A 27,010-nucleotide genomic window follows, 5' to 3' on the forward strand; every position below is an offset into this window, starting at 1 on the left:
GCCAGACGCTCAGTGTGGAATAACAGGATGCTAAGGAGACCAGAGAGCTTGTCCGAGCTTGGAGGGCATGCTACTATATAGTGACTGCAGGGAAGAGCAGCCAAGGTCGACATAGCGGAGGGATCCTGGTCGAGCGACTACCTGGCTCGGCCAAGCAACGAGACCCTTGTTATCTCTATGAAGCCGACAGAGAGGAAGAATCTCGGCCGAGTAGTTATCCCGCTTGGCTAATTAGCGGGACCATTATCATATCTCTCGATATCCTTCTAAGAGATAGTGTTGCTGAAACGAGGTATGATCGACAAGTAGATCATACGGCAAAAACTTCTCGTCAGGGATATGTAGGATACATTGGAGAACGTGTCTACACCTCGAGGACAGTGCACATCGCTACCAGAACTCTATATAAAGAGGGGGCCAAGTACCGACGAAGGCACGCTTGATTACTGCTTGCGCTAGCATTACCGTTACTCCGCTTTCTTCTACACTTCTGATGATTGACTTAAGTATCGGAGGACCAACGCCGGAAACTCCTTCCCTGACTCGGCACTAACGCTACTTGTTTTACAGAGCAAGATGTGATCTTCAGTCAGTCAGCACATCAACCACATCCCCAACTTTCCACCCTCTCGTTCTCGGACAAAATCATATGTAAAAATTAGCATTTAACTTCTACAACATGGATAACTTAATTACTAACTTCTATAATATTTAAAATCTAGTTGCTAGCTTCTACGCTAGTAACTTTATATATTTTAATTTTATTTTTTTAAATGATAAGTTAATTAAAATAACATTTTAATAAACAAATCAAAGGATAGAGACTGATAATGAAGCGTATAACTTCTATACATAGAAATTAGCGGTAGCTTCTACAACCACACAAAAATAATAAAATCATGAGAGATATGGCTTATTTAGAAAAAAAAAAAATGTTAATATGATGTTTCTAATTATTAAGGTGCCCTTTTGATTTTTGTTTTTTTTAAAAAATTAAAATAAACTAAGAAAATAATACTACCTGTAAATAAATCCATCTGGATTCCACATGGCACACTCCTCAGTCCTCGTGCCATAGTAGTTGAGTTTTTTATTTTCTTTTTGGAGCTCCTCCCGCCTCAGACGCTGTAGCCGACGGCGCTTCTCCTCGAGATCGATCGATTCCGAATCCCAATCCAAACTAATATTAAACCAACGTTCGGTCTCCATCTCCAAACTCGTGATCCATCGCCGTCTCCAATTAGATCGATCCCGCCTGGAATAGATCGGGCGAAATGAAGGGTGGTGGCCGGCGTAAATGGAACCGCCTGCGGCGGCAGATCGCGCTCATGGGCTGCTGCGCCAGCGACTGGGGTTTCCGCGCCACCGAGGACGGCCGCGATCTCCCGATCGATCCAGATCAGACGGAAGCGGCCGGGGAAGTGGTGGATCTGGCCACGGCGCTAGCGGCGGAGCGGCGACGGCGACACCGTGCAGTTATGGAGAGAGAACGGGCCTCGGGCGGGAGGGAGGAAGGGGATCAGGCGCGGGCACCGACGCTTATGAAATTGTTGGAGGAAGAGGAGAGGGGCGATGGGGAAGGCTCCAGCGGCAGCGATAGGTGGTGCTGCTGCTGCGTGTGTATGGGACGGCGGAATGGAGCAGCGTTCATCCCCTGCGGCCACACCTTCTGCCGGGCGTGTGCTCGGGAGATGCGGGCGGCGAGAGGCGCCTGCCCTCTCTGCAACCGTCCGATCGCCGACGTCCTTGACATCTTCTGAACCGACGGCCGCCCACCTAATTTATTTCAATTTTTTTTCCAACAGCCCTCTCAAATGTTCCAAAATCATTTATTTTACTCCTCTGCCATTAGTAGCTAAATGTTTTATATATTTATTTACAAGTATATTTGCGATAATATACAAATTATAGCAAAAGAATGGGCTCCTTTGTGTATGCGTGTAACAGAGAGATGGGAGAATTATTATATTAGGGATGAAAAACCTGAATAAAGAAGACAGGAGTGATTTTAATTTTAAATCCCATTAAATAAACAGATAATGATCTAATAAAATTCTATCCATATCAGAGAAATATAAATATATATATATATATATATATATATATATATATATATATATATATATATAATTTTTTTAATCTAAAATCAATTAACTATTTTTTTTAGTATTTAATATATTTTTTATTGAATATGATTAAATTAAATGCTTAATAAGTTTTTTTAATTATATTTTTTAAAATGATGCAAATTAGATGGAATGAATGATATTAGAACCTGTGATGGATACAAGTATGAAATGAATATCTGATTTCTAATTTCTTGATATGAGATTGGAAATTAAAAACATGATGGATAAATATAATGACAGAAAAAAGTTTAAAGATAAGACATATAAATTAATGCCCACACATCACTTTATCTAAAATTTTTCCTGAGATTTTTTTCTCTTCATATCATTTTTCATATAATAAATGACGATATGAAATAGACTTATTGTCATCCAAAAAGCTATGGTTTAGTGAAGAGGGTCAAGGCAAAATAGGCATGCAGTGTTACCAGGGTTGGCAAGAGTAGAGCTTCGACAAGGAAAATGTCGTCACCTACTCACGTCGTGGAGATTGTGTAGAGAGACAATTCAAGTGATAGGTAAACACACAATAGAATAGTAATTCAAGTGTTGTGTAGAGATAATTCCAGTGGTAAGTGTGTTGAACAAGAAGAGTCTGAAATAAATGTAATGATAATGTAGTTTTCGGTAACAAATTTAAACGATAAAAATGCAGTCTACCCGAACTAGGACGCCAACCTTGGTTCCGAGGTTTCAGCAATGCTTGTACAATTGGAGTGTTCTCGATGAGGTTCAGCAATCCTGGCAAGGTATATACAACAGAAATTTGAATGTAAGCTGGCCAAAATAAATGGTCAAAAAGTCGATGCTATTAAAATCGAGGGGGGAAAAGCTTCAGATATCACCAGAAATTAGTAGAAATGAACAGATATGTGAAGAGGCATGAATTCTGAACTATCAGGTTTAGCTTGAGTGAGCATAGTCATAGGCTTGATGATTTGATACACATGCTCAAAGGTGGCACGAATTAGCCCACACACACACACCGTTTTTTACCCATTATATGAGAACTAACAAAGAACAGAAAAAAGGCTTCATGAATCATGTCTCTTTGCAAAAGATAGTGGCAAATGTCACGAACTTACACATGAAATAAACCATTGATCACTTGAGTACATTTTTGGGCTTTCCTCCCCCTTCTCCTAGTTATCCATCCAAGTAAACCAGATTTTAGTTTAACAAATGAGTTTGCTCTCAATACCCATCTCCATATCCATTGGGTATTTAGCTTTCATCCTCATACCCATACCCGTCAGAAGATCAGGTATCCACACCCTACTCATCATCCTATTACTATCTACAATTCTAAATTAAAAAAAAATAAATTATTTCAATGTACTCATCTACTTTTCCTCATCTCACGCTCCTTCAATCGGATGAGGATTTCTCGTGAAAAAAGAAGATGAGATATACGTGTTGATGACCGAGTAAAGAAGTAAACTAAGTTTTTTTTTTCCTGAAACGGGAAGTGGGCTAAAGTTTTTTCTCATATATCGGATATGGGATATCAGATAGGGTATCAATAGGATTTTACCACATCTGCCTCCATACCCGAATCCAAAAATACCCATAACCGATTCCTATAATCGGGTCTAAAAATTCTTGGCATACCCTCCATTCGGATAAGATATCGGATTCCCGATCGGGTTTAGAGAAAATTGACATCCCCACCAATAATACAAATGAAAGCAATATTAGATGCATTTCAGTTGCATTTAAGTAATTTTACCACTATCTCAATTATTTATACTCCCACCTTAAAAGGAAAATGATAAAAAAAATGAAGGAAATTTGAGTAAAAAGGGCCATTTCATATACTTGTGATAAATATCTGGGCAACTTTTAGCAATGTAGTATGTTGCTTTAAACACAAGAAATAATAATCTCCCACAATCTTATATGACCAAAATGTTATTTAACTGTTTTTAATAGTTTTACAAGTAAATATTGCATCACTACTCTTTATTTTCAAATCTGTAGCATCTGACTAAAAGTTGTGTGCTCTAAAGTATATATCAAATAAAACTTCATTAAATCATAAAGACTGCATCTACTTATAAGGCAAGGAGATAACTGTGATTAGTAGGTTCATTTAGTAATCTAAGGATCCCTGTGTCAGTTAAAAGAAGGATCTATTTTAGTTTAAAAGTCTTTAGGGACTACATACCTCATTGACCAGAGCAGCAGAAACTTGCTCCATTAAAAAGTCAAATATACCACAGCTGCCAATAAGATGATTCCAAGAATGCAAAGTTAGACCTCTGCGCAAGATAAACAGCTATATGAAATTCCATTTCACTGATCGATAACCAAGTCCTACAAATGTTAATTTTCCAGCATATGTTTATCCTCATCCTTTGAATTTGATTCAGATGCTTCACTGTTTGAAATTGTAATTTTCTTCTCATCGCACTGTGCTTCAGTTTCATTGGATGCGTGTTTCTTAAGAACTGTGGATATGTCCCCTTCAGAAGCCCCTGCTAGCTTGAATCTTTCGGTAGCAGCATCAAGATTCTTTTTCCAGTTGCCAAAACCAAGCTTAAACTCAACTTGGGAACGCTCAAAGAGCATGTTTCCCCAAAACAGGTGTATTTGAGATCTCATTGCCGCTGCCTGCTCTGCAGTCTCCTCAGCTGATAACTCCCCGTGACCATCTGCAGCTCTTTGTTTTTTTCTCTTCTTCAACAACTCCTCCTCCTTGCTTTTTCCAAGGTCTTTAAGCTCACTTATTCTCTGCTGTTCCACCTTCTCCCACATATCAGTAGCAGCCTTCATCTTTTCCTCTGCGCCATCAAATAGTCTGATTGTTTCTGAAGAATCCCAAGTTGATAGATCAAGCTTCTTAGCCAATGCAAAAGACCAATGGAGCTTTGCTGTTTCAAACTCTTGCTGCCCCAAAGCAAGCAAACCTTCAAAAAAATCAGGCTTGATTTTAAGAGCTTCTTCATACTTCTTACCAGCAAGAGCATATCGCTCACTGACCCAGTCATAAGCAGTTTGAAGCTGTGTAGCCAAAACATCTTCAGGTGCAGACTCATCCAAAGGGATGCGTTTCCTTGCAGCACACATGTGCACATTCCCCCAGTTGAAGAAGGCTAGGGCTGCCACTTCCTGAAACTTAGATGCAGCTAAGTCAAACAGGCATTGAGCTTCCTCTCCTGTCACTGTCTCCTCAAGTGCCTCAGAGCACAACTCCATTCCAAGCTCATGCAAGTCTAAATGTGCATCAGCATCAATCCCAATTTGATTCCTAAACAGTTGAGCAAATTCAAACAACCAATCATCGATATCGACTTCCTTACACTCAGGATGATCACATCCCTTGTGTAGCACTCCAACCTTATCTTTTGCAACTTCTTTTGCCTCCAGACCTGTCTTTATGACCTCATTGCTCATTGCTTCTTCAATGGAATCCCCATTCACAGAATCTGAAACACTCTGGTCAATGTTCATTCCTTCCTCCTCCAGAAGGTTCTCATCTTCAGGAACCTGAGGTTCTTGCTCAGGGTTCACCTCCACAATGTGCAACCGCAACAATTGTAGTTTATCGTCCTTATCAACTCCAGAACCTGCCTTTACTTCATTCTTATTGATCTCATCAACAAAGGATTCTGCCAATCTTAACTCTGCAGTGCTGGTCACAGTTATAAGATCTCCATCAGCATCCTTGTACTTTATCAGCACAGATTTGGATGAAGGAAATCTGTTAGTCACGATATCCCTTAGAACCTTGAAGGTGCAAGTTGCAGGCATTTGGGCAAGCCTGATATCATGGTCATACACGAGCTTCAATGGCCTCCAACGGATAGACTCTGCTTTTAAAGTCTTCTTTTTGACACTATGCTGTGAACTGCCTCTAGGTGACACAATTTGTGATGATTGGGAAGGGGTCTCACCATTAGGAAGCGTAGAGGGAACCAGCCGAAGGGGCTGGGATTTCGTCTGGGGGCCGTTAGGAAGAGATGATGAGCTCGGGAGATGATGGTTTTGAGAAGGAACTGCTGGCTTACTGGCAGTGGGTGAAGGCTGCGTGGACGTGGATGCCTTTTTGGGGCGGGCAGGAAGGCAAGGGCCGAGACCAGAAACGGGAATACCAACCTGAACAACGGAGGCCCCTAGGGCTGCGGGAGAGGGTCGGCTTCCGGGATCGACGGCGGAAGGGGAAGTCGGAGCAGCAGCACGGAGGCGGCGAGCGAGATCGAGGGCGTCGGGGTGGGAGGAATCCTGCGCGAGCAGCGCGTGGACATCCTGGAGGGCGAGGTCGTACCTTCGGAGGGCCTCGAGGGCTCTGGCGCGGCGGAGGAGCGCACGCTGGAATCCCGGCTGAGCTTGCAGCGCCAGCGAGCACTCCGCCGCGACGGCCTCGTGGTCGATCGGCCGCATCTGCATAAGGCAGGCGGCACGGTTGCTGTGGAAGATAGCGCGGTCCGGGTGGCCGCGGGGGGTGAGCTTGAGCGCCATCTCGTACTGCCCCAGCGCGCCTCCATAGTCCTTCTCCTGGAAGAGCCGGTTGCCCTCTTCCTTGAGCTCGTGGGCACGCTTCAAGAGGACGGACACGTCCACCTCCACAACACCATTACTCGGCGTCGCCTGCGGAGGCTTCGACGGCGGCGTTGCAGCGGCGGTAGTGGCACCCGCTGCGGCGGGCGCAGGAGCCTGGGATGCATTCTTCTTCCGGCGGCCGGACTTCCCCATCCCGACGATTGAGGAACTAGGTTTTCGAGGCGGATGAGATCGCAGTTGGAATTTGGGGACGACGATGAAGCAGAAGACGGGGACCTTTTTCACGTTGTCTTCTGGGTGCGTATTTATAGCAGCAGAAACCCTATCACTGGAAGTCCAAAGGTGATCGAGGAGATGGAGACGGAGATAATGAAGCCTGGAAGAGACAGGATCATTCTAGAAATCCAATTGGCCCGATCCCGGGCCTCGCTCTGGACCGGCCCAAGTGACTTGGCTTAAGGAAAATTAAGCCAATATTCTTCTTAAAAATATAAATAGATAGTAATAATAATTAATCTCACGACACTGTATTTAAATACCCTCCTAAGTATTATCTTAAGGTTAGACATGATGTAGAAATGAGCCTTATCATTGCGGCACATAAAAATATCCTATTGGCTATGAGAAGGCGCTTGTGATTATCTATTCAAACGACCAGTTTTTTTTTTTAAAAATCCACTATCCATGAAAAAAAAAAAAATCTGTATAATCCATCGTCTCTGAACTTGAAATTTTTAAAATCCATATTTATAAGGCAACTATAAGCTTTAGCAACACCACATGGAATTATTAGGAGCTAAATGCATCTATATTGATTATCCTATTCAAAAATTTTATCATAAATTTTAAATAAGATAACAAAAAACTTTTGTATCGTTAACTTATCAATTTCTTAAATTATATATTTATGAACGATACTTCTATAAACTTAGAGAATGAATTTTATTTACTAAATATTCTCAGAGAAGAAACAGAAAAACTAATATATGATATATTAAAAAATAGATATCTAAATTTAATAAAATAATTTTTTAATCCTAAATTATACATTTTAGATAAGATTTTTTGGTGTAGATGCTCCAGTTGGGATCTTCTGGTCCGTAAATTACGGACCAGAGGATGGTCCACTGTATGAGAACCCTTGATTTGGATAAACCTCATCTTTAAATAGGTAGAGTCCATCCAAATCAACGGTGTAAAAAAGTGAACCATCCTCTGGTCCGCAATTTGCGGACCAGAGGATCCGTGCTCGTAGATGCTCTAATGAATACAAAATTGTTAAGATACCAAGATAATTCAAAATTTTAAATGATTAAGAATCCTATATATAGTTATTACAATATTTATAATTAAATTGTGACATTCTTTTACTATGTTCATACGACCCCAATTGAACCCAATAATTTAAGTGTATGTATCTAACCAGGGAGCCAGAAGGATTCACCATTTGAGGAGGGTGCCTACATCTTGCATACTTTATCATCAGTGCATATTTCACCCTTGATCCAAACAAAATTTAGATACATCAGAATCAGAATTAGTAAATGAACTAGTAAATATTTAAACAAAGAGAAGATAAAATCATCATTTCTAATATATTCATTATCAACTATTTATCAACTAAATTTATTATAAATAAGTGATTTCCTTGAAACTGCCTACTTTCATTCATTAAAAAAATCATTTTAATTTCTTATGTAACTTTATACTTAGTAAAAGAATATTAAAAGTTAAATTGAGCAAGAACAAGTATAATTTTCATTTGAAAATAGCACACTAACAAAAGTGCATATTTTAATAAAACAATTTACATCTAGTAAATAACAAAGAGTTTTAGAAGTAACATCTAGTAAATCAAGATGAAGAGGGAAATAGTTGATGGTTCTCGAAGATTAATGTTTTATTTAGTTGGGCGAAACAAGAGAGAAAAGAAAGGGAATGGAACAAAATGATTGATTTCTCTTGTTTACTTGGAAAGAAACAGAGGGGAAGAAAATTTCTAATTTTGTCTATTTCCTTTTATTTTGGTTCTACGCAAATCTAATTAAATTTACACATCTCATAACACAAAATCCTCTCCCTTCAATTCCATCTAAGTAAACAAGACAAGTAAAGTTGGGTAAAACTAAGAAACAATTCATTTCCTCTCTCCTTTTTACTCAAAATAAATTATTCCCCTTTCTCTCTGGTCATGCTCTTAAGTTTTATACATTGGTACAAATATATGAAGTTTGATGTCTGGCTTTGAAGAAATTGTTAGTGATATCAAAATGGTGAAGGAACATTCATAAAATGTGCACAATAAATCTAGAAGAGTAGGATTTTTCCAAATCCTTCAGCAGAGTGGCAATAAGTTTCCACAAACACCTAAAGCCCAAGAGAAGATCTTAAGCAACAAATTATTGCAATTAAACAAATCCAAACACTTGAGATCATCTATGGAGTTTGGATTGCATTTGGAATGAAGGCCAAGACAGGCAGGTACTGACATTTAGGAGACTATCAAATTAATGACTCTTGACCCAAATTTTGCCTCATAGTTAATGATGGAATTAATAAGTTCTTAAGAATGATGACAGTAACTGATTAATGAACAAAGGCATCTATTTAGATATTCAGATTTCTAAATTATGCTGTCAATTGTACTTACTGCATTTTTCCTCCTCAATTCCATAATGTCTTCCAATGGAGGACGCCCTATGAAAAGGGAAAACATTATACGCTGTTAACCGAAAGAGGATCCACAAACTTCTAAGTACAAATAAATAATCAGGAATCGAGCAGGGAAGTTTAATAAAGCAAAATTATTTTTCTCAGACTTATCTTATGGAATTCATGTTCATCATCAAGTTGTTTATTCCAACTACTTAGGGTCGGCTTCATGGATTTTATCCCTGCATTGAGTTCTAAACCAAGCTATATCACTTGTAATATTCAGATCAATTAAATCGCTTTTCAATAAATTAACTAGAATCCTTTGGTCTGGCACTTTCCCTTCTGCTCAATTCAACTCAATTCCTTCTTTTATCATCTATTGGAAATACACTTACAAATGTTCTTTTCATTCTTTTTATAGGACAAACCGTGCACATTTATCTCACAATCCTCATCTCTACTAAATTAATTTTTTTGCAATTTTATTTCTTAACAAAACATGGTGATCCTAAAGTAGAGCAGTTCATACCAAAATTGTGTAAGACTTTTCATTTAGACTAAAGAGCATCCAAAGGTCACTGAAGAATCTACAAGCACATCTAGCTTTCAACTACCCATTATTTATTCCATTAATAATATCTTGATCAATATCTCATTGTAGAATAATATATTCAAGATATCTTAAAACTCCTGCTACAAATTTATTTTTATCAATCTTATTTGCTTTCTTAGTTCTTTTCTTATTGTTGGAATTATATTTCATATATTCAAGTAGCATGCATGTTCTATTCTACCCATATTTTTTCCTTATGTTGGTATTAAATCTGAATGCCCAAATCACCAGAAAAACAAAGCATGTTTTAAGAAAACATGCATAATGTGGACAACACAATCAGGGATAATAATTATCAAAATTTGCATTTCAAATAAATGAAACTTTCAACACCTGTCGAGCTATTTCACTATATGAGTATACAAAAAATGTAGCTTTCACCATGAATTCAATTTTATTAGATTTGTCATTGTTTTATTGCTTCAGATACAACTGAAGCAGTGTGGAATTCTACTGTTAACATTGATTAAGCAAATTGTTAAAGCCTAAGAGGGAACCCAATACAATTCAAAATGACAAGGCATTTAGCCGAGCAGCCTCTTGGTATTTAAGTATATTTCTGAGAACCTTATTTTGAGAACCTATCAAAAATAGTTGGACGTGAAGGTCTGGTTTGTAGTAGTGAGAATAAGAAGATACACACTGATGTGAAGGAAATGGCATGTTTAAGTCAATAAGTACCTGTAATTTCCAGACGGTACTTTGCCCAAACACTGTAGATTGCATTTGCTATAGTAGCCATCTGTATCATTTACTGTCATATCAGAAAAGCTCGCCTTGTTTATGCTCAGAAACCTATAAAATAGATTGTCTGAATCTAGCATCATCCTTCTAGTTCTTATAGTTTAATGACTTTTCAGTAGATAGAGGCTCAAGTGCAGCGGTAACTTAATCTATTTTATCAAAGATTTCTGAATAATGGAGACTGCAACATGAGGTACGCGAGTCAACACTGAAAACATATACAACTAATAATTAACTAAAGAATTAACATGGATAATATCAATAGTATAGCAAATAAAACTGTCCTAGATATGAAAATTATCTTCCCATATCTCATCCTTCAAGTCCATCTCCAAAAGTAAAAGGAGAGCAAAGGTGAAGAGAGTACCAACACTTGTTACTTACTATATGAATATAAGATTTTCTTCCCATGAGTTACCCTTCAATTCCGTTTGTTGATCATGAAGAGTAGATGAAATACTAAAAAGAGGGGAGGAAAAGGAAAGGGGAGAAGAGAAGAGAAGATGCACCAACTGAAGCACAAGCAATATCAAAGAGGTCAAAGAGGAGTGATGCTGGAGTAGAAGAAACCAAGACACATCTATATTTTGTTTCAGTTTCAATTGTGTCAATTCAAATCCAACTCCATTGGTAAACTACTATAGATATATTTCTAGATGTGAAGAAATCAATTCCAATGCTTAATATCTAGGAGCATTATTTAGTTTAAATTTTAGAAAATTATTAAATTAATCTCACCATTGTGCTACAAGAAGCAATGCTCAAATTATATTCATTTAGTATCAAGAAGGTATAATCACTTGTAATATTTATGTAACTTATTTCTTTTAAACTTTAATTCAATTGATCATAATTTTTATAGGTTCATATTTGGAGGTAATTAAGCAAAGTGAAAAGAGATTATCATATAAAAACATTTGAGTTGATCTCAGAAGACTCTGAAGCATACTAAAGTAAGCCAAGTGTTGGCATGACACAATACTAAAACTGTACCCTTCAGGCCACAGTCTTCGGCATCTATTGGTATTTTAAACCTTGAAAATATAAATCATTTTTAGGTAGGAAATTAGTTTTATGAAAAAAAAATCCATAGTAAAAGTCACTATGAAGCATCACTATCTTATGAACTTTCAAGTAAGGTTGACTTTGAATTTCAGCACAACTTACTGGCTTATATTTTGTAATGGCATAAACCCATCCTAAGCCAACCTCCTCATACAATCTTCGAAATGCCTGTGAAAGAACTTTGATTTAGAAAATAACCTATTACAATGGACGTTAGATGCAAAGTTTAAGCAGCAGATGACCAGATAACTAAAAAAGGCAACTAATTTTCTTTCCATTTCCATTATTCATCTCTATTTTCCACTTCTTTGGCAGAAAATGTTCTTCTAATCTGTCCAGAATATTTATTCTACGACAATGTGCCAAAACATTCAAGGTTGAGCAATGAGTTCAATGTAATCAAAAGTGAATGCTTGTATGTTTGTTATCAAGGAGCTTCGTTCATATCCCTATATCAAATTTCTGGATCTATTGCTAGAAAGTAGAAAACATGACCAATGAGAAGTGTTCTTCAAAATTATAAGATATTAATGTATTCACTGGTTTCAGTTGCATCTATATAAACTATTAATGAACTGAATATGATACCAACTAGCACAGATGAAGAAAACTTAATTTTTCCACATAGTAGGTCTTCTCTAATATCATTAGCATTTATCAAGAACTCTTAACTAAGTTTATTGAAACATCACAATCATATTTAAAGAATCAAGCAGGAATTAGACACTATTCAATTTTGCATTGGAACCATTTTCTCTCATTTCCCAATAAGTTCTAAAAAAATTGGAACGGCAAATTACAACAACAACAACAACCAAGCATTTTCCCACTAGGTGGGGTCGGCTGTATGAATCCTTTTACGCCATTGAGCTCTATCTCCTATCATATCATCATCTATATTTAAATAAATTTTATCTTGTTTATTGTTGCTAACCAAGTCCTTTTTGGTCTTCCTCTTCCTCGTTTGATATGAATGTTTATCATAGTTTCACATCGCCTAACTGGAGCATTTATTGGTCGTCTAAGTACATGTCCGTACCATCTTAAACGTGCCTCTCGGAGTTTGTCCTCAATAGATGCAACTCCGACTTTCTCTCTAATGCTCTCATTCCTTATTTTGTCCATCTTCGTATGTCCACACATCCACCTTAACATCCTCATCTTATGCTCATGTGCTCGAGTCATAGCCCAACATTCAGCTCCATATAACATAGCAGGTCTAACAACGGTTTTATAGAACTTACCTTTAAGTTTAAGAGGTACTTTACGGTCACATAACACACCCGACGCTCCCCTCCATTTCACCCATCCTGCTTGTATTCTATGTAAGACGTCTCTCTCAATCCCTCCATCATTTTGTAAAAATGATCCTAAATATTTAAATCTCTCGGTTCCGGGCAACTCGTCCTCTCCTATCTTAACAATTGTTTCATTACTTCTAATATTGCTAAATTTAAATTCCATATATTCTGTCTTTAATCTACTAAGCTTAAAACATTTCTCTTCTAGTGTTTCCCTCCAAGATTCTAGCTTAGCATTTACTCCTTCACGTGTCTCATCTATCAAAATAATATCATCTGCAAACAACATGCACCATGGTACTGTGTCTTGAATGTGCGCAGTGAGTTCATCCATAATTAGTGTAAAAAGATAGGGACTTAGGGCTGATCCTTGATGTAACCCTATCTTTATTGGAAATGCTTCAGTTACTCCGCCTGAAGTCTTTACTCTGGTCGTTACATCCTCATACATATCCTTAATTAGTTCAATATATGTTACGCTAACATCTCTCTTTTCTAAAATTCTCCATATAATTTCTCTTGGGACTCTATCATAAGCTTTTTCTAAATCAATGAATACCATATGTAGATCTTATTTTTGCTCCCGATATTTTTCAATTAATTGTCTAAGGAGATGTATAGCTTCTATTGTCGACCTTCACATGAACCCAAATTGATTTTCTGTCACTGTGGTCTCCTTCCTTAATCTTTTTTCTATTACTTTTTCCCAAAGTTTCATAGTATGACTCATTAGTTTAATACCCCTATAGTTTGCACAATTTTGTATGTCTCCCTTGTTCTTATATAAGGGAACTAGAGTACTTATCCTCCATTGATCAGACATTCTTTTCGTTTTCAATATCATGTTAAATAATTTTGTAAGCCATTCAATACCTTGTTTCCCTAAGCACTTCCATACCTCTATCGGAATATCATCTGGTCCAACGGCTTTTCCATTGTGCATCTCATTTAAAGTTTGTTTTACTTCTGAAGTTTGAATTCTACGATAAAAATTAAAATTTCTATGCTCATTTGACCTAATTAAATTACCTAAGTTAAGTTGGTCACCTAAACCTTCATTAAAAAGTTAATGAAAATACCTCTTCCACCGCTCTTTTATTTCTCCATCATTTACTAATACCCTATTACATTCATCTTTAATACATTTTATTTGGCTAAGATATCTTGTTTTCCTTTCTCTCACTTTAGCTATTATATAAATATCTCTTTCCCCTTCTTTTGTATCCAATTTTTGATATAAGCGTTCAAAAGTTTCATTTTTTGCTTCACTCACTACTTTCTTAGCTTCTTTCTTGGCTATTGTATATTTTTTTAAGTTTTCCTCGTTCTTACAAATATATAATTCCTTATAAGCTATTCGTTTTTCCTTCACTTTCTCTTGTACTTTCTCATTCCACTACCAAGATTCTTTACTTAATGGTGCATGTCCCTTTGACTCACCGAGTACACTCTTAGCTACTATTTTCAACCTTGATACCATCTTATCCCATGTTGTATTAGAGTCATCGTATATCTCACCTAATGCTTGTACTTCTACCTTCTCCTTAAATATATTTTGTTTCCCATCCTTTAACTTCCACCACTTAATTCTAGGAATTGTATATATTTTCTTTCTATTGATACTATGTTGGGTAGTTAAGTTTTCTCTAAGGATGACTTTGCAATCTTTACAAATCTTTCTATCCTTCTTCCTAACCATAAGAAAATCAATTTGCGATTTATTATTCCCACTTTTGAATGTGACTAAGTGTTCTTCTCTTTTCTTAAAAAACGTATTAGCTAATATAAGGTCATATGCTATCGCAAAATCTAATATAGTTTTCCCTTCCTCATTCCTCGTTCCAAACCCATAACTCCCATGTACTCTCTCATATTCCTCATTTTTCACTCCGACATGTCCATTTAGATCACCTCCTATTAAAATCATTTCACTTGGTGGAATATTTTGTAATATTTCATCTAAGTCCTCCCAAAACCTTGATTTGATAGCTTCATCTAATCCTACTTGTGGTGCATATACGCTAATTATGTTCATAGTTTCTTACGCCACTATTATCTTAAGGGCTATAATTCTATCCCCTTTTCTAACTACTCCTACAACTTCATCCTTTAACAAATTATCTACAATGATACCCACTCCATTTCTTGCTTTACTCTTTCCAGTGTACCATAACTTAAAACCCGAGTTCTCTATCATCTTTGCCTTCTCGCCTAATTAGCATAACCAAAATTGTTAGTATCAAAGATACTAAGGCCTTGTTTGGTTGAGCAAATTTACTAATTTCTTTTTGTTTCTTAGGAAATAGAATTTAAAAGCTCAAAAGGATAAATAAAATAAATATTTAAAATTGACTTTTTTTGACACATAAATTTATTAGAAGTAAATGATGTGATAAATATTTATTTTTTATTTTCTATAATTATATTTTATTTTATGAAAACAACAAATTGAAAATAGAAATTTTCAATTTAAACAGGATATTAGTTTTTTTATGCATTATGCTTTCCCTAATACCATTATAGTGCGTTTGGTTCAAGTTATCATGCATAACCTTGGTTATGTGATTACCTGGTAATCACATAACTAAGGTTATAGGGAATAAAACATAACAAATGTTGTTTGGTTCAACATAGGTAATGGTATAATCTAACTTGATATTTACTATATTGCCCCTATTTAATTATATGATTAATTGTTTTAGAATAAATTAAATTAAATTATTAATAATAATTATTATTATAATATTAATTAATAAGTTGATAATATATATAATGAGTAAATAAAATTGATTTATATTTTTTAAATTTAAAATAAATTTATATATATTTTAAAATATAATTAGATATGTCTATATATATATTAAATGTTTTAATTCTTTATCTTTTTACTGTGCTTCTTCCTCCGTCCGATTTTTTCACGCCGACATTCCTTCCTCTCACGCAGCAACGCCTAGCTTCTGAAGAGGAAGCGAAAGTGACCGGAGAGATCGACGACCAGCTTTAGTCCCGATCATCTCCATGATGTAGTGTCGCGTGACCCCATGGGGCTGGGCCGGATCTGCCACACAGAGCGCTTTGGCGATGTTGATCACGATGAGCTCGCAGTGGCTGTTGGAGGCAAAAAGGAAGACGCCTCTGGAGGCAACGAGGAAGTAGAGGTCCTCGCCGAGGGCGCCGACCACGCTCGCGAAGGGGATCTTGAACGATCAGCCGAAGCTGTCATTGAATCGGCGCAGTATGGAATTCCTAGGGAGATGCGGGTGCCTTGGAGATGGATCGGACATGGAGAAGCTTCGAGAGGGCGAAGCTGAAGAAAAGATCGTGGAGGAAGGAGCTCGAAGGGGAGAAGGAAGAGGCCGACGGCAGTGACACCGCGTTCAGCGTCCCTCGTAATTTACTCCTGCTCATATCTTGCTAAAAGGGTAATTTGGGGAAAAAAATATTGATAACCCCGGAATCGTGGAAAACCTAAGGTTTCCAAGGTTTTCTGATTCCCGATTATATTCCCTGATTGCTGACGTGGCGGGAATATTACATTACCAGGAATTACTGATTACTTAAACCAAACAAGGTTATCATTGATAACCTACTAAGGTTATCAACCATAACCCCCAACCAAACACGCCCTTAGGATTTATCATGAAATCTAAGCTTAGTTTAATGAAGTAGCACAACCGTTTATATTTAAAGAATAAAATGGAAATGAATGAAACTGACAGACATTTTATTGGAACTATTTTTCTCTATGCACTTCCCATGAAGTTCTGACAAAGTTGGAATGGCTAATCAACATACCCAAACTCGGTAGGTGATTTAGGCACCCCAACTATGATTCTCATGTTTCATAAGAATAACATAATTAGATTTGAAAACAGGTAAAAGCTCAATCTATCTTAATTTTTCCACATATTAGGTCAGCATCTACGAAACCAATTGATCCACACCCACTTTACTACAAGAGTTGCTAGGATTCAATATGATTATCCAAATTGATTATAATATTAGAATAATGGGAATTCCTAATCTGATAATTCAAACATCATATATTATACTGAAAAGGCCACTTATCTCAGACAGTTAAAAAGAAGTTCAAAATTCATTATGATTTAGTATTGGATGCTACTGCTAATCTGAAATTTTAGAAGCTGTAAATTACAAATACTTTCCACCAGAACCTACAAATGAATACCAATTGAGTTGTTGTATAATTTTCCAGTAGGGTGAGTATAACATACTTCAACATCTGTAACCACCATGCCATCAGATTGAATTGCATGGATTCTTCCCATCACCTTCACAAAAAAGAAAAAAAACAGAACATATTTAGAGTCTTCAGTAGACTTAGTATAGACTAATCATAATCATGAATTAGGGCATCCAAATCCCTCTACAATGAATTGTGTGATCACAGGTTTTTTTTAATTTTACAACTACTTTTAATCCATTTTTCAGGAATATGAATTAGAACAAATATATATAGATGTAGAATTTCACCAATTTAACCTAGTGGGAAAAATTGTTGTGTAAAGAAATTCCCATATTTTTAGATGATTAGTCATCAGTGCTACGGTGTTACCTTTGCAGCTAGGAAGGATAAATGACATTGACTCATCTCATGTATATTAGAGTTAGATGTTTGACAACCATGGAGAAAAGAGCAACAAACTAAAATAAAAGTAAAATAGAATCCGTCTTATTTACCATTGGTTTACTGACTATAGAAGAACATTATTATCTTGGCAACCATGAACTGCAATAAGTTACAAATACTCAAATCATGCAATTTGGTTAGACTTTAGATTATGTGAGAAAATAAGAAGAAAAGTGATATCCAAGTCAACTGCTAGAATTCTAAGATTACTAAATAGATAAGAAAGATTCTCTAAGTGATCCCATTTCTTATATTTAATTGTTTTCATTCTCAAATGATACAGCTTTGATCAGTACATACAGTTTATCATGAACATGATAATTACCACATACAGTTTTGTAATCGAGACCCTGGTTCTCCTGAGGGGAGTAATCTTTGGAGCTTATGTCAACAAATTTGATAGCACCATATGACTTGTTCCTTTCTCTTAGAAAGTTTACCTGGACAGCAAAGTAAATGGAGAATATATATGTCAGGACTACTCAACCTCACTTCAACAATGTACTTACAGTACAGTTACAACTTAACTACTACTGGTTAAGACTTCATCTAATTCTAGATCATTCCCGCATAGTTGCTTCTATGAAGTTGGTCTTCATACCATTTTAAAGGAAAATGAATCTATGTCCTTAGGCCCCGTACTAAATTACTAATTAAAAAGATCATCATATATGATGATAGCATTGAACATTCTATTTTCTTATATAGACAAAACTAGTCAAGTAAATCACGCACAATATATACGAGAAGGAGAAGTGAAAATGCCTAAGTAGATGGGTCAGTTGACCACCAACACAACTAATATACTCCTTGCTTGATATCATGATATGATACAATGCTGTTATCTAATTTATTTATTTTTTTTCAATTCACCACATTTAACAGAAGATAGCTTTTCTCCTCAAAAAACAAAAGAAAGTTTCTGTGAAATAGTAGTTTAACAGCTCCAATCAAGTTATAATTCACTACGAACAAAAGGTCACCATAGTATTTGTCACCAAAGAAAAATTGACCTCGCGCATACAAAGAGGACAATCTCCATCGTAAAGCATTTTGATCTTCCATGCGTTTGATGTTCCATCACTCTGATCCTCCTTTACTTGAGTAGTGGATTCCAACTTGGCCTCGGAATGAACCCGAAATCTGAAAACTAAATGGAACAACCAAGTTCTGTAAATGTATTCTTCACTCTCGGTAAATAGGGGGCGAAAATCTCCAGATTTGATTTCTGAGGTTCAGAATGAATTAAAACTGAATCTTCTCATCGTGTACAACAAGAAGCTCAACGAATACAAGCTCCGATGATGAATAATTTACAGCGTAAAACAAGACAAAGTAAAGTAACATCTCGATGAGTGTATTTATCGAGTTAATATCATCGGAAAGAAGGGATCGGGGAGAGAGAAGAAAATATTACCTCGATTCGAAGGGAAAGGAGAGATCGTGGTTCTTCGCAACGGGGAGAAGGAGACGGAAGGAGATGAAGAAATCGGAGCCCGGAAAGCAGAGCGAGCAAGCGCGGCACGAGAAGCCATGGCGATTCGTCGCGAATCGCTCGGGCGGAGAAATTTCTGGAGGAAATAAAGGATTTTTTTTAAGGGAAAGAACTCGTGTCGCCACGTACACCATAGGGCATAGGAGGCCAGGAAGTTTTCTTTTATTTAATTAATTGTGATGATTTTATTTTATTCCACTATTAGAATATCCACATTAATATATCTAAAATTTAGGATAAATGACCTACTTTATTAAATTTAGATAATCATTTTTCACTACATCAAATATCCTAAAATTTCCATCATCCTTAATTTTTTTTATTATTTTCTTCTCTTTCTTCTATTTTTTATTATTATATTTATAGAATGAGTGGAATGAGAGAGATTGAAAAGATTGAGTGGAAGGAGAGAGATTAAAAAGAAATATTATTTTATTTTTAGGGTAGATGTTCATTCCCTAAATTTAGAGAATTACTATTCATCAAATCTAAATTTAGGAAATGGATAAAGTAACTGATGCAGAGACTTTTTAGTTACCTTATCTAAAATTTAGAGTAAAATTTTGGATAGGGTAACTGATGTGAATGCTCTTAGTAATTTTGAATTTCTTCAATGGCTATATTTAATTATTTAAAAAATTTAATTTTATCATTTTTATCTTAAATTATACAATATTTTTTATAGGGTTATAAATTAACCGAATATTTATGAATAAATTTGATATTCACCTCATTAATAATTTATTTATGTTAATTTAATACACATCAGATTAATTAATTAAATAAATTTGAACAATTCATTAAATTAAATAAATGAGTATGAACATATATATGTTAATATTTATAAATAATATTTATAAACAATATTCATGGATCATATTTATTAATAAAAATCTTATCAATATATTAAATAAATAAATAACATATTTAAAATTAAGAAACAAATCAAATTATCAAACTTAATAATCATTTAAAGTTTGATAACATCTAAATAAATTAAGCTTAAGTCAAACTTGAATTTAGAGCTCAATAATATTTAAATGAATGAATCTCAAACCAAATTTAAACTAAACTCAAGCTAATAAAAAATAAATTAAATTAAACTTTAATAATTATTTTAAAGACTTGATACATTTTAACTCCTATTTAATTCAATTACTTTATCAAACAAGTTAGCTCAGCGGGTTTACAACCCTAACTTTTGAGATGTAAAGGCTTTCTTTAGAATTGAGTTCAAGTGTTTAAGATTTTTTTATAAGAAAGTTTAAAATCTCATCTTGAATAATTAATTAGTACATAATAAACCCTTCAGAATGAGAGTGATTGACTGAAAAAAATATTCAAATGATAAATAGAAAATATTGACTTCTGAGACAAATAATTTTTCACTTAAAAATAAATAATAAAAAAAAATATTGACTTCTGGATTTGATTTAATCAGAAGCTAATATATACGTGCAAAATGCTGCATAAAGCGCCAAAAAGGAAGAAGTTTTTATGAGAGGAACAAAGAATATCGATTCACTTCAAGGTTTGCTTTCTTCATTGAAGAACAACTTTTAGCTCTAAAACTACTAACAAACAAACATTTTAAAACAAACATAGTAATACAACTAACATACTCTTAAAACATTTTAAAACATTTAATTTCTTTTTTTTTTTTCGATTTAAGTGTTCTTTTGTTTGAAATTTTGTTTTGATTGAATGAGATAACCAAGCAAAGTAATCTGAGCATGGCTCATCCCAAGGCTTGTACTAGGCCTAGAATTTGGAATGATATAGGTTAGATAAGTCATATCTAACTCTACCAATTCAAAACCATGGCTCATGTTCGGCCTCATACTCAGCACGGGCCATTCGAAGCCATGGCAGACTAAAGCAGATCGGAGAATCAACATTATCAATAACAAGTATTATGTATATATATATATATATATATATATATATATATATATATATATATAATATATATATATATACATATATTATATGAGGAGTGATCTCCGCAGAGGAGATCACTCGGGGTTTTTTTTTTTTTTTTTTGATTTTTTAATATTTTAAATTTAAAAAATCAATTAAAAAAATTATCATTTTCTTATATAAATTTCTAATACATTAATATATCTCCTCAACATATTACAATACTCAATAAATACTTAAATTTATTTTATTTTTAATTTTTTTTAAACTAAACATTATAACCTAATTGGAAAGTAACCCTAGATGTAAATCTAAAAAAAATAACTTAAAAATTATAACTCAAAGTCTGAACCCTAGAAATAAATTTTTTAAAAATTTTTTTAATTATTTTTTTAATTCAAAATTTTTAAAAAAACTAGTGATATCCTACGCGCGCGTACAGTCGCGCACTATATATATATATATATATATATATATATATATAGAAAGAGAGAGAGAGAATTGTTATCCTACGGACTTATTGATGTGGCAACATCGTGTCATTTTTTTTTTTCTAAATTCCCCCTTTCTCCTCCCTCCTCCCCTCAACAATCAGCATGTCGCGTGCCACCACGGGGAGAATCCACGACGTGCTCGCGATGGGTTTCTGCACGGCCTTGAACTTGCCGACGCCTTCCTTCAAAAGGAGGATGGTCTCGACGATGAAGCAACCGTCGAGGAGCATCATCTGGACGAAGTCGTTGCTGGTGATGGAGGCGAGGTCGTCGGCGTACGCAGTGCGGGCGTGGAGCTTGGAGACCTTAATGTGGCGAAGGTAGTCGACGAGCGCGTAGCAGGTGTTGCGGCCGAGGAACTTCTTGAGGCCGTGCCACTTGAGACGGTTCATGGAACATAATAGAACACAACAAAAGGGTTTAGCCTTTTGTGTTGCCGCCGCCCAAGCTTTCTTGCTGCCGCCGCTGTCTACCAAACGCTGGCCAACCCTCAGCGTCTGTTGCTGCTCTGGCTAAGGGGCATCACCTAAGGCTGCTATCGACGCCAGCAATTGTTTCTGTCACCGTCTGAGGCTGCTTCCGCTATCCAGGTTGCTGCCTCCATTCAAGGTGCTGCTCTCGCTGGTGGAAGCTTTGCGTTGCTGCTCCCTCCGGCAGAAATTGTTCCACCCAAGGGGTTGTGCCGCCCAGCATGTCCTATTCCAGCCAAGAGTATTTGCTGCTAGTACGAGGTTACTGAACCTCCGTAGATGAGCTGTGCCACCGGTGATGGGTTGCTCCGCCCAGCCATGCTGTTGTGCTACTGGAAGTTCTATTCCTGCTAAGTTAATGGTCGTCGAACAACCCTGTCCCGCCCAGCAGTTGTTGCTGCTGAAACTCAGCCCTCGCTAGACTTAGTGCCGCTTGTCGACAGCGAAGTCTTTGCCTTCGAATAGCAACAATTGTTGTTTCCATCACCAGCAACGACTTCGTCCAGATGATGCTCCTCAACGGTTGCTTCGTCGTCGAGACCATCCTCCTCTTGAAGGAAGGCGTTGGCAAGTTCGAGGCTGTGCAGAACCCCATCACGAGCACGTCGTGGATTCTCCCTGTGGTGGCACGCGACGTGCTAATTGTTGAGGGGAGGAGGGAGGAGGGAGGAGAAAGGGGGAATTTAGAAAAAAAAAAAAATGAGGCGATTTTGCCACATCAACAAGTCCATAACATTCCGCAGTAATAAGTTCATAGGATAACAATTCTCTCTCTCTCTCTCTCTCTCTCTATATATATATATATATATATCAATTTCTCTATAATATATTTAAAATTTAAAATAAAGCTATTGGTGCAATTTACAGTAACGATCTAACTCATATTTTTATGAATGACGAGTAAGTTAAGTTAGGTATTATTATGATCTAACCATCTTACCAAATGTACAGGAGATTAACTAGATAGGTCAACGGGCCGATCAGATATCTGGTACAAAATCTAGGTAGGTCAACGGGCCGACCAGATATCTGGTAAGAAGTTCAGTTCGGTCAACGGACTGACCAGATAGTTGATGCAAAGTTCAGCTAGGTCGATGGGTCGATCGGATAGCTAGTGCGAAATCCAAATAGGTCGACGGACTGACCGGATAGCTGGTGCGAAATCCAGATAGGTCGACGGACCGATCGGATATCTTGTAAGTCCAGATAGGTCAACGGGCCGACCGGATATCTGGCAAGAAGTTCAGCTAGGTCAATGGGCCAATCGGATAGCTGGTACGAAGTTCAGCTAGGTCGACGGACTGACCAGATAGCTGGTGCGAAATCCAGATAAGTTGACGGGCTGACTGGATATCTGGCAAGGAAGTCTAGTTGGGTCTGCGGACCAGACAACTGGCAAGTTGGTAAGTTAAGGTAAGTCACTGGAGGAGAGTGACCTTGTGAGGACGTGTCCTGGTTAAGGGACAGTAGGCGTTGGTCCAGGTTAGGTCAATTTCGGATCCCTAATATGAGACATTGACTAGTTCCTAGTCTTGGGAGGACATGAACTAATTCATACTGCTTATTATTATTGTGCTAATGTTTGTCTTGCAGGTTATTATTTTATTTATTAGACTAATGTAGTTTTGCAGGACAAAGGAGTAAAATTGTCTTCGGATGAACAGTATTCGAAAGCACCTTCAAGCTTGATGGAAGACACCTTCGTACTGTTCATAGAAGGTGGCGCCTTCCGCAGGATGAAATTTGAACTTTGCCATGGATAAGTGTTGGGCTATTTGGGATCGAGTTTTTTAGGTCAAAGGAGCCTTCAATGACTATGGAAGGCGCCTTCCATGCTCTTTATAAGTCTGTTCACTCAAAACTTCAATATAGAACACACATACGAGCTACTACGCATTCGATTAAGCATCCGACTGCTTCTACTTCCTGCTGTTACTCTAGAAAGTTTGTCTACCTTTAAGCTATGCTTCCAAGACGTTCGAATTATCTCCAGCAAATCGACAGCAACACACCAAGCTCTCTATTTTATTAGTAACATTTTTATTAGTGTTGCATTCTTAATTCTACTGCTTTAAAAGGGAAGTGTAGGCTATTACATTATCCCTATTCTTGTACTCGATTCTCTCTTTCGGAGGTACCGGAAGAGGCCTTCAGTGGATTACCTATTGATAGGTCTTCTGGACCTGGGTCTTGGAGTAAGAGTCGTCAAAGGCTCCGTACCAAGTAAACCGCTTGTGTTCTCTCTGTTTCATTTTTATTCATCTATTTTCTTTTTCTACTACGCGTACTCATGATTTTAAAACCAAGAAAATAAGTTTTTTAAAAAACATGTGATTCACCCCCCTACATGCGTCTCGATCTAACAAGTGGTATCAAAGCAGATTTTGCTCTGATTTGGTACAACCACCAATCTGTTGGATCGTGAGGAATCGATAGAGGGGGGGTGAATATCGAAAAACGTTCGAAACGAGTAAGCGCAGCGGAAAAGTATAACAGAAAGACAATGCTAACACAGGTTCTTTTTACTTAGTTCGGAGCCTGTGTCGACTCCTACTCCAAGGCCCGTACTCGTTGAGTACTTTCGTTGGGCAATCCACTAGCAACAACAACAACCAAGCCTTTTCCCACTATGTGGGGTCGGCTGTATGAATCCTTTTACGCCATTGAGCCCTATCTCCTATTATATCATCATCTATATTTAAATAAATTTTATCTTGTTTTATTGTTGTTAACCAAGTCTTTTTTGGTCGTCCTCTTCCTCGTTTGATATGCATGTTTATCATAGTTTCACATCACCTAACTGGACCATTTATTGGTCGTCTAAGTACATGTCCGTACCATCTTAAACGTGTCTCTCGGAGTTTGTCCTCAATAGATGCAACTCCGACTTTCTCTCTAATGCTTTTATTCCTTATTTTGTCCATCTTCGTATGCCCACACATCCACCTTAACATCCTCATCTCTGCAACTCTCATCTTATGCTCATGTGCTCGAGTCATAGCCCAACATTCAGCTCCATATAATATAGCAGGTCTAACTACGGTTTTATAGAACTTACCTTTAAGTTTACGAGGTACTTTACGGTCACATAAAACACCCGACGCTCCCTCCATTTCACCCATCCTGCTTGTATTCTATGTAAGACATCTCTCTCAATCCCTCCATCATTTTGTAAAAATGATCCTAAATATTTAAATCTCTCGGTTCCGGGCAACTCGTCCTCTCCTATCTTAACAATTGTTTCATTACTTCTAATATTGCTAAACTTAAATTCCATATATTCTGTCTTTAATCTACTAAGCTTAAAACATTTCTCTTCTAGTGTTTCCCTCCAAGATTCTAACTTAGCATTTACTCCTTCACGTGTCTCATCTACCAAAATAATATCATCTGCAAACAACATGCACCACAGTACTGTGTCTTGAATGTGCGCAGTGAGTTCGTCCATAATTAGTGTAAAAAGATAGGGACTTAGGGTTGATCCTTGATGTAACCCTATCTTTATTGGAAATGCTTCAGTTACTCCGCCTGAAGTCTTTACTCTGGTCGTTACATCCTCATACATATCCTTAATTAGTTCAATATATGTTACGCTAACACCTCTCTTTTCTAAAATTCTCCATATAATTTCTCTTGAGACTCTATCATAAGCTTTTTTTAAGTCAATGAATACCACGTGTAGATCTTGTTTTTGCTTCCGATATTTTTCAATTAATTGTCTAAGGAGATGTATAGCTTCTATTGTCGACCTTCCAGGCATGAACCTAAATTGATTTTCTGTCACTGTGGTCTCCTTCCTTAATCTTTTTTCTATTACTTTTTCCCAAAGTTTCATAGTATGACTCATTAGTTTAATACCCCTATAGTTTGCACAGTTTTGTATGTCTCCCTTGTTCTTATATAAGGGAACTAGAGTACTTATCCTCCATTGATCAGGCATTCTTTTCGTTTTCAATATCATGTTAAATAATTTTGTAAGCCATTCAATGCCTTGTTTCCCTAAGCACTTCCATACCTCTATCGGAATATCATCTGGTCCAACGACTTTTCCATTGTGCATCTCATTTAAAGTTTATTTTACTTCTGAAGTTTGAATTCTACGATAAAAATTAAAATTTCTATGCTCATTTGACCTAATTAAATTACCTAAGTTAAGTTGGTCACCTAAACCTTCATTAAAAAGTTAATGAAAATACCTCTTCCACCGCTCTTTTATTTCTCCATCATTTACTAATACCCTATTACATTCATCTTTAATACATTTTATTTGGCTAAGATATCTTGTTTTCCTTTCTCTCACTTTAGCTATTATATAAATATCTCTTTCCCCTTCTTTTGTATCCAATTTTTTATATAACCGTTTAAAAGTTTCATTTTTTGCTTCACTCACTACTTTCTTAGCTTCTTTCTTGGCTATTGTATATTTTTTTAAGTTTTCCTCGTTCTTACAAATATATAATTCCTTATAAGCTATTCGTTTTTCCTTCACTTTCTCTTGTACTTTCTCATTCCACTACCAAGATTCTTTACTTAATGGTGCATGTCCCTTTGACTCACCGAGTACACTCTTAGCTACTATTTTCAACCTTGATACCATCTTATCCCATGTTGTATTAGAGTCATCGTATATCTCACCTAATGCTTGTACTTCTACCTTCTCCTTAAATATATTTTGTTTCCCATCCTTTAACTTCCACCACTTAATTCTAGGAATTGTATATATTTTCTTTCTATTGATACTATGTTTGAGGCGTATATCCAACACTACTACCCTATGTTGGGTAGTTAAGCTTTCTCCAGGGATAACTTTGCAATCTTTACAAATCTTTCTATCCTTCTTCCTAACCATAAGAAAGTCAATTTACGATTTATTATTCCCACTTTTGAATGTGACTAAGTGTTCTTCTCTTTTCTTAAAAAATGTATTAGCTAATATAAGGTCATATGCTATCGCAAAATCTAATATAGTT

At 36.4% G+C, this 27,010-nt stretch overlaps 3 protein-coding genes across 4 annotated transcripts; 1 reads left to right on the forward strand and 2 right to left on the reverse strand.

The window, feature by feature from the left end:
* The first annotated feature begins 1,274 nt into the window (after nucleotides 1-1,274).
* On the forward strand, nucleotides 1,275-1,760 carry LOC122026818 (peroxisome biogenesis factor 10-like). Its single transcript, XM_042585533.1, has one exon. It carries the CDS (start codon nucleotides 1,275-1,277, stop codon nucleotides 1,758-1,760), a length of 486 nt encoding a protein of 161 aa, XP_042441467.1.
* An 881-nt stretch (nucleotides 1,761-2,641) lies between these two features.
* LOC122026231 (protein CLMP1-like) lies at nucleotides 2,642-7,605 on the reverse strand. Its single transcript, XM_042584886.1, has 2 exons — nucleotides 4,297-7,605; nucleotides 2,642-2,870 (listed from the first exon to the last, which is right to left on the reverse strand). Exon 1 carries the CDS (start codon nucleotides 6,822-6,824, stop codon nucleotides 4,455-4,457), a length of 2,370 nt encoding a protein of 789 aa, XP_042440820.1. The 5' UTR covers nucleotides 6,825-7,605; the 3' UTR covers nucleotides 2,642-2,870; nucleotides 4,297-4,454.
* Nucleotides 7,606-7,924: 319 nt separating this feature from the next.
* On the reverse strand, nucleotides 7,925-19,252 carry LOC122026232 (uncharacterized protein At5g50100, chloroplastic-like). Of its 2 annotated transcripts, none has more exons than XM_042584887.1 (8): nucleotides 19,079-19,252; nucleotides 18,675-18,889; nucleotides 17,994-18,101; nucleotides 17,246-17,302; nucleotides 11,812-11,877; nucleotides 10,582-10,642; nucleotides 9,283-9,329; nucleotides 7,925-8,131 (listed from the first exon to the last, which is right to left on the reverse strand). In XM_042584887.1, exons 1-8 carry the CDS (start codon nucleotides 19,194-19,196, stop codon nucleotides 8,093-8,095), a joined length of 711 nt encoding a protein of 236 aa, XP_042440821.1. In that variant the 5' UTR covers nucleotides 19,197-19,252; the 3' UTR covers nucleotides 7,925-8,092. The 2 variants fall into 2 exon arrangements, with proteins under 2 accessions (XP_042440821.1, XP_042440822.1); XM_042584888.1 differs by having other exon boundaries at nucleotides 18,675-18,811; nucleotides 19,079-19,244.
* Nucleotides 19,253-27,010: the final 7,758 nt, after the last annotated feature.

The sequence above is a fragment of the Zingiber officinale genome, chromosome 10A (assembly GCF_018446385.1).
Source record: "Zingiber officinale cultivar Zhangliang chromosome 10A, Zo_v1.1, whole genome shotgun sequence".
In the NCBI taxonomy this organism is placed as follows: Eukaryota; Viridiplantae; Streptophyta; class Magnoliopsida; order Zingiberales; family Zingiberaceae; genus Zingiber; species Zingiber officinale.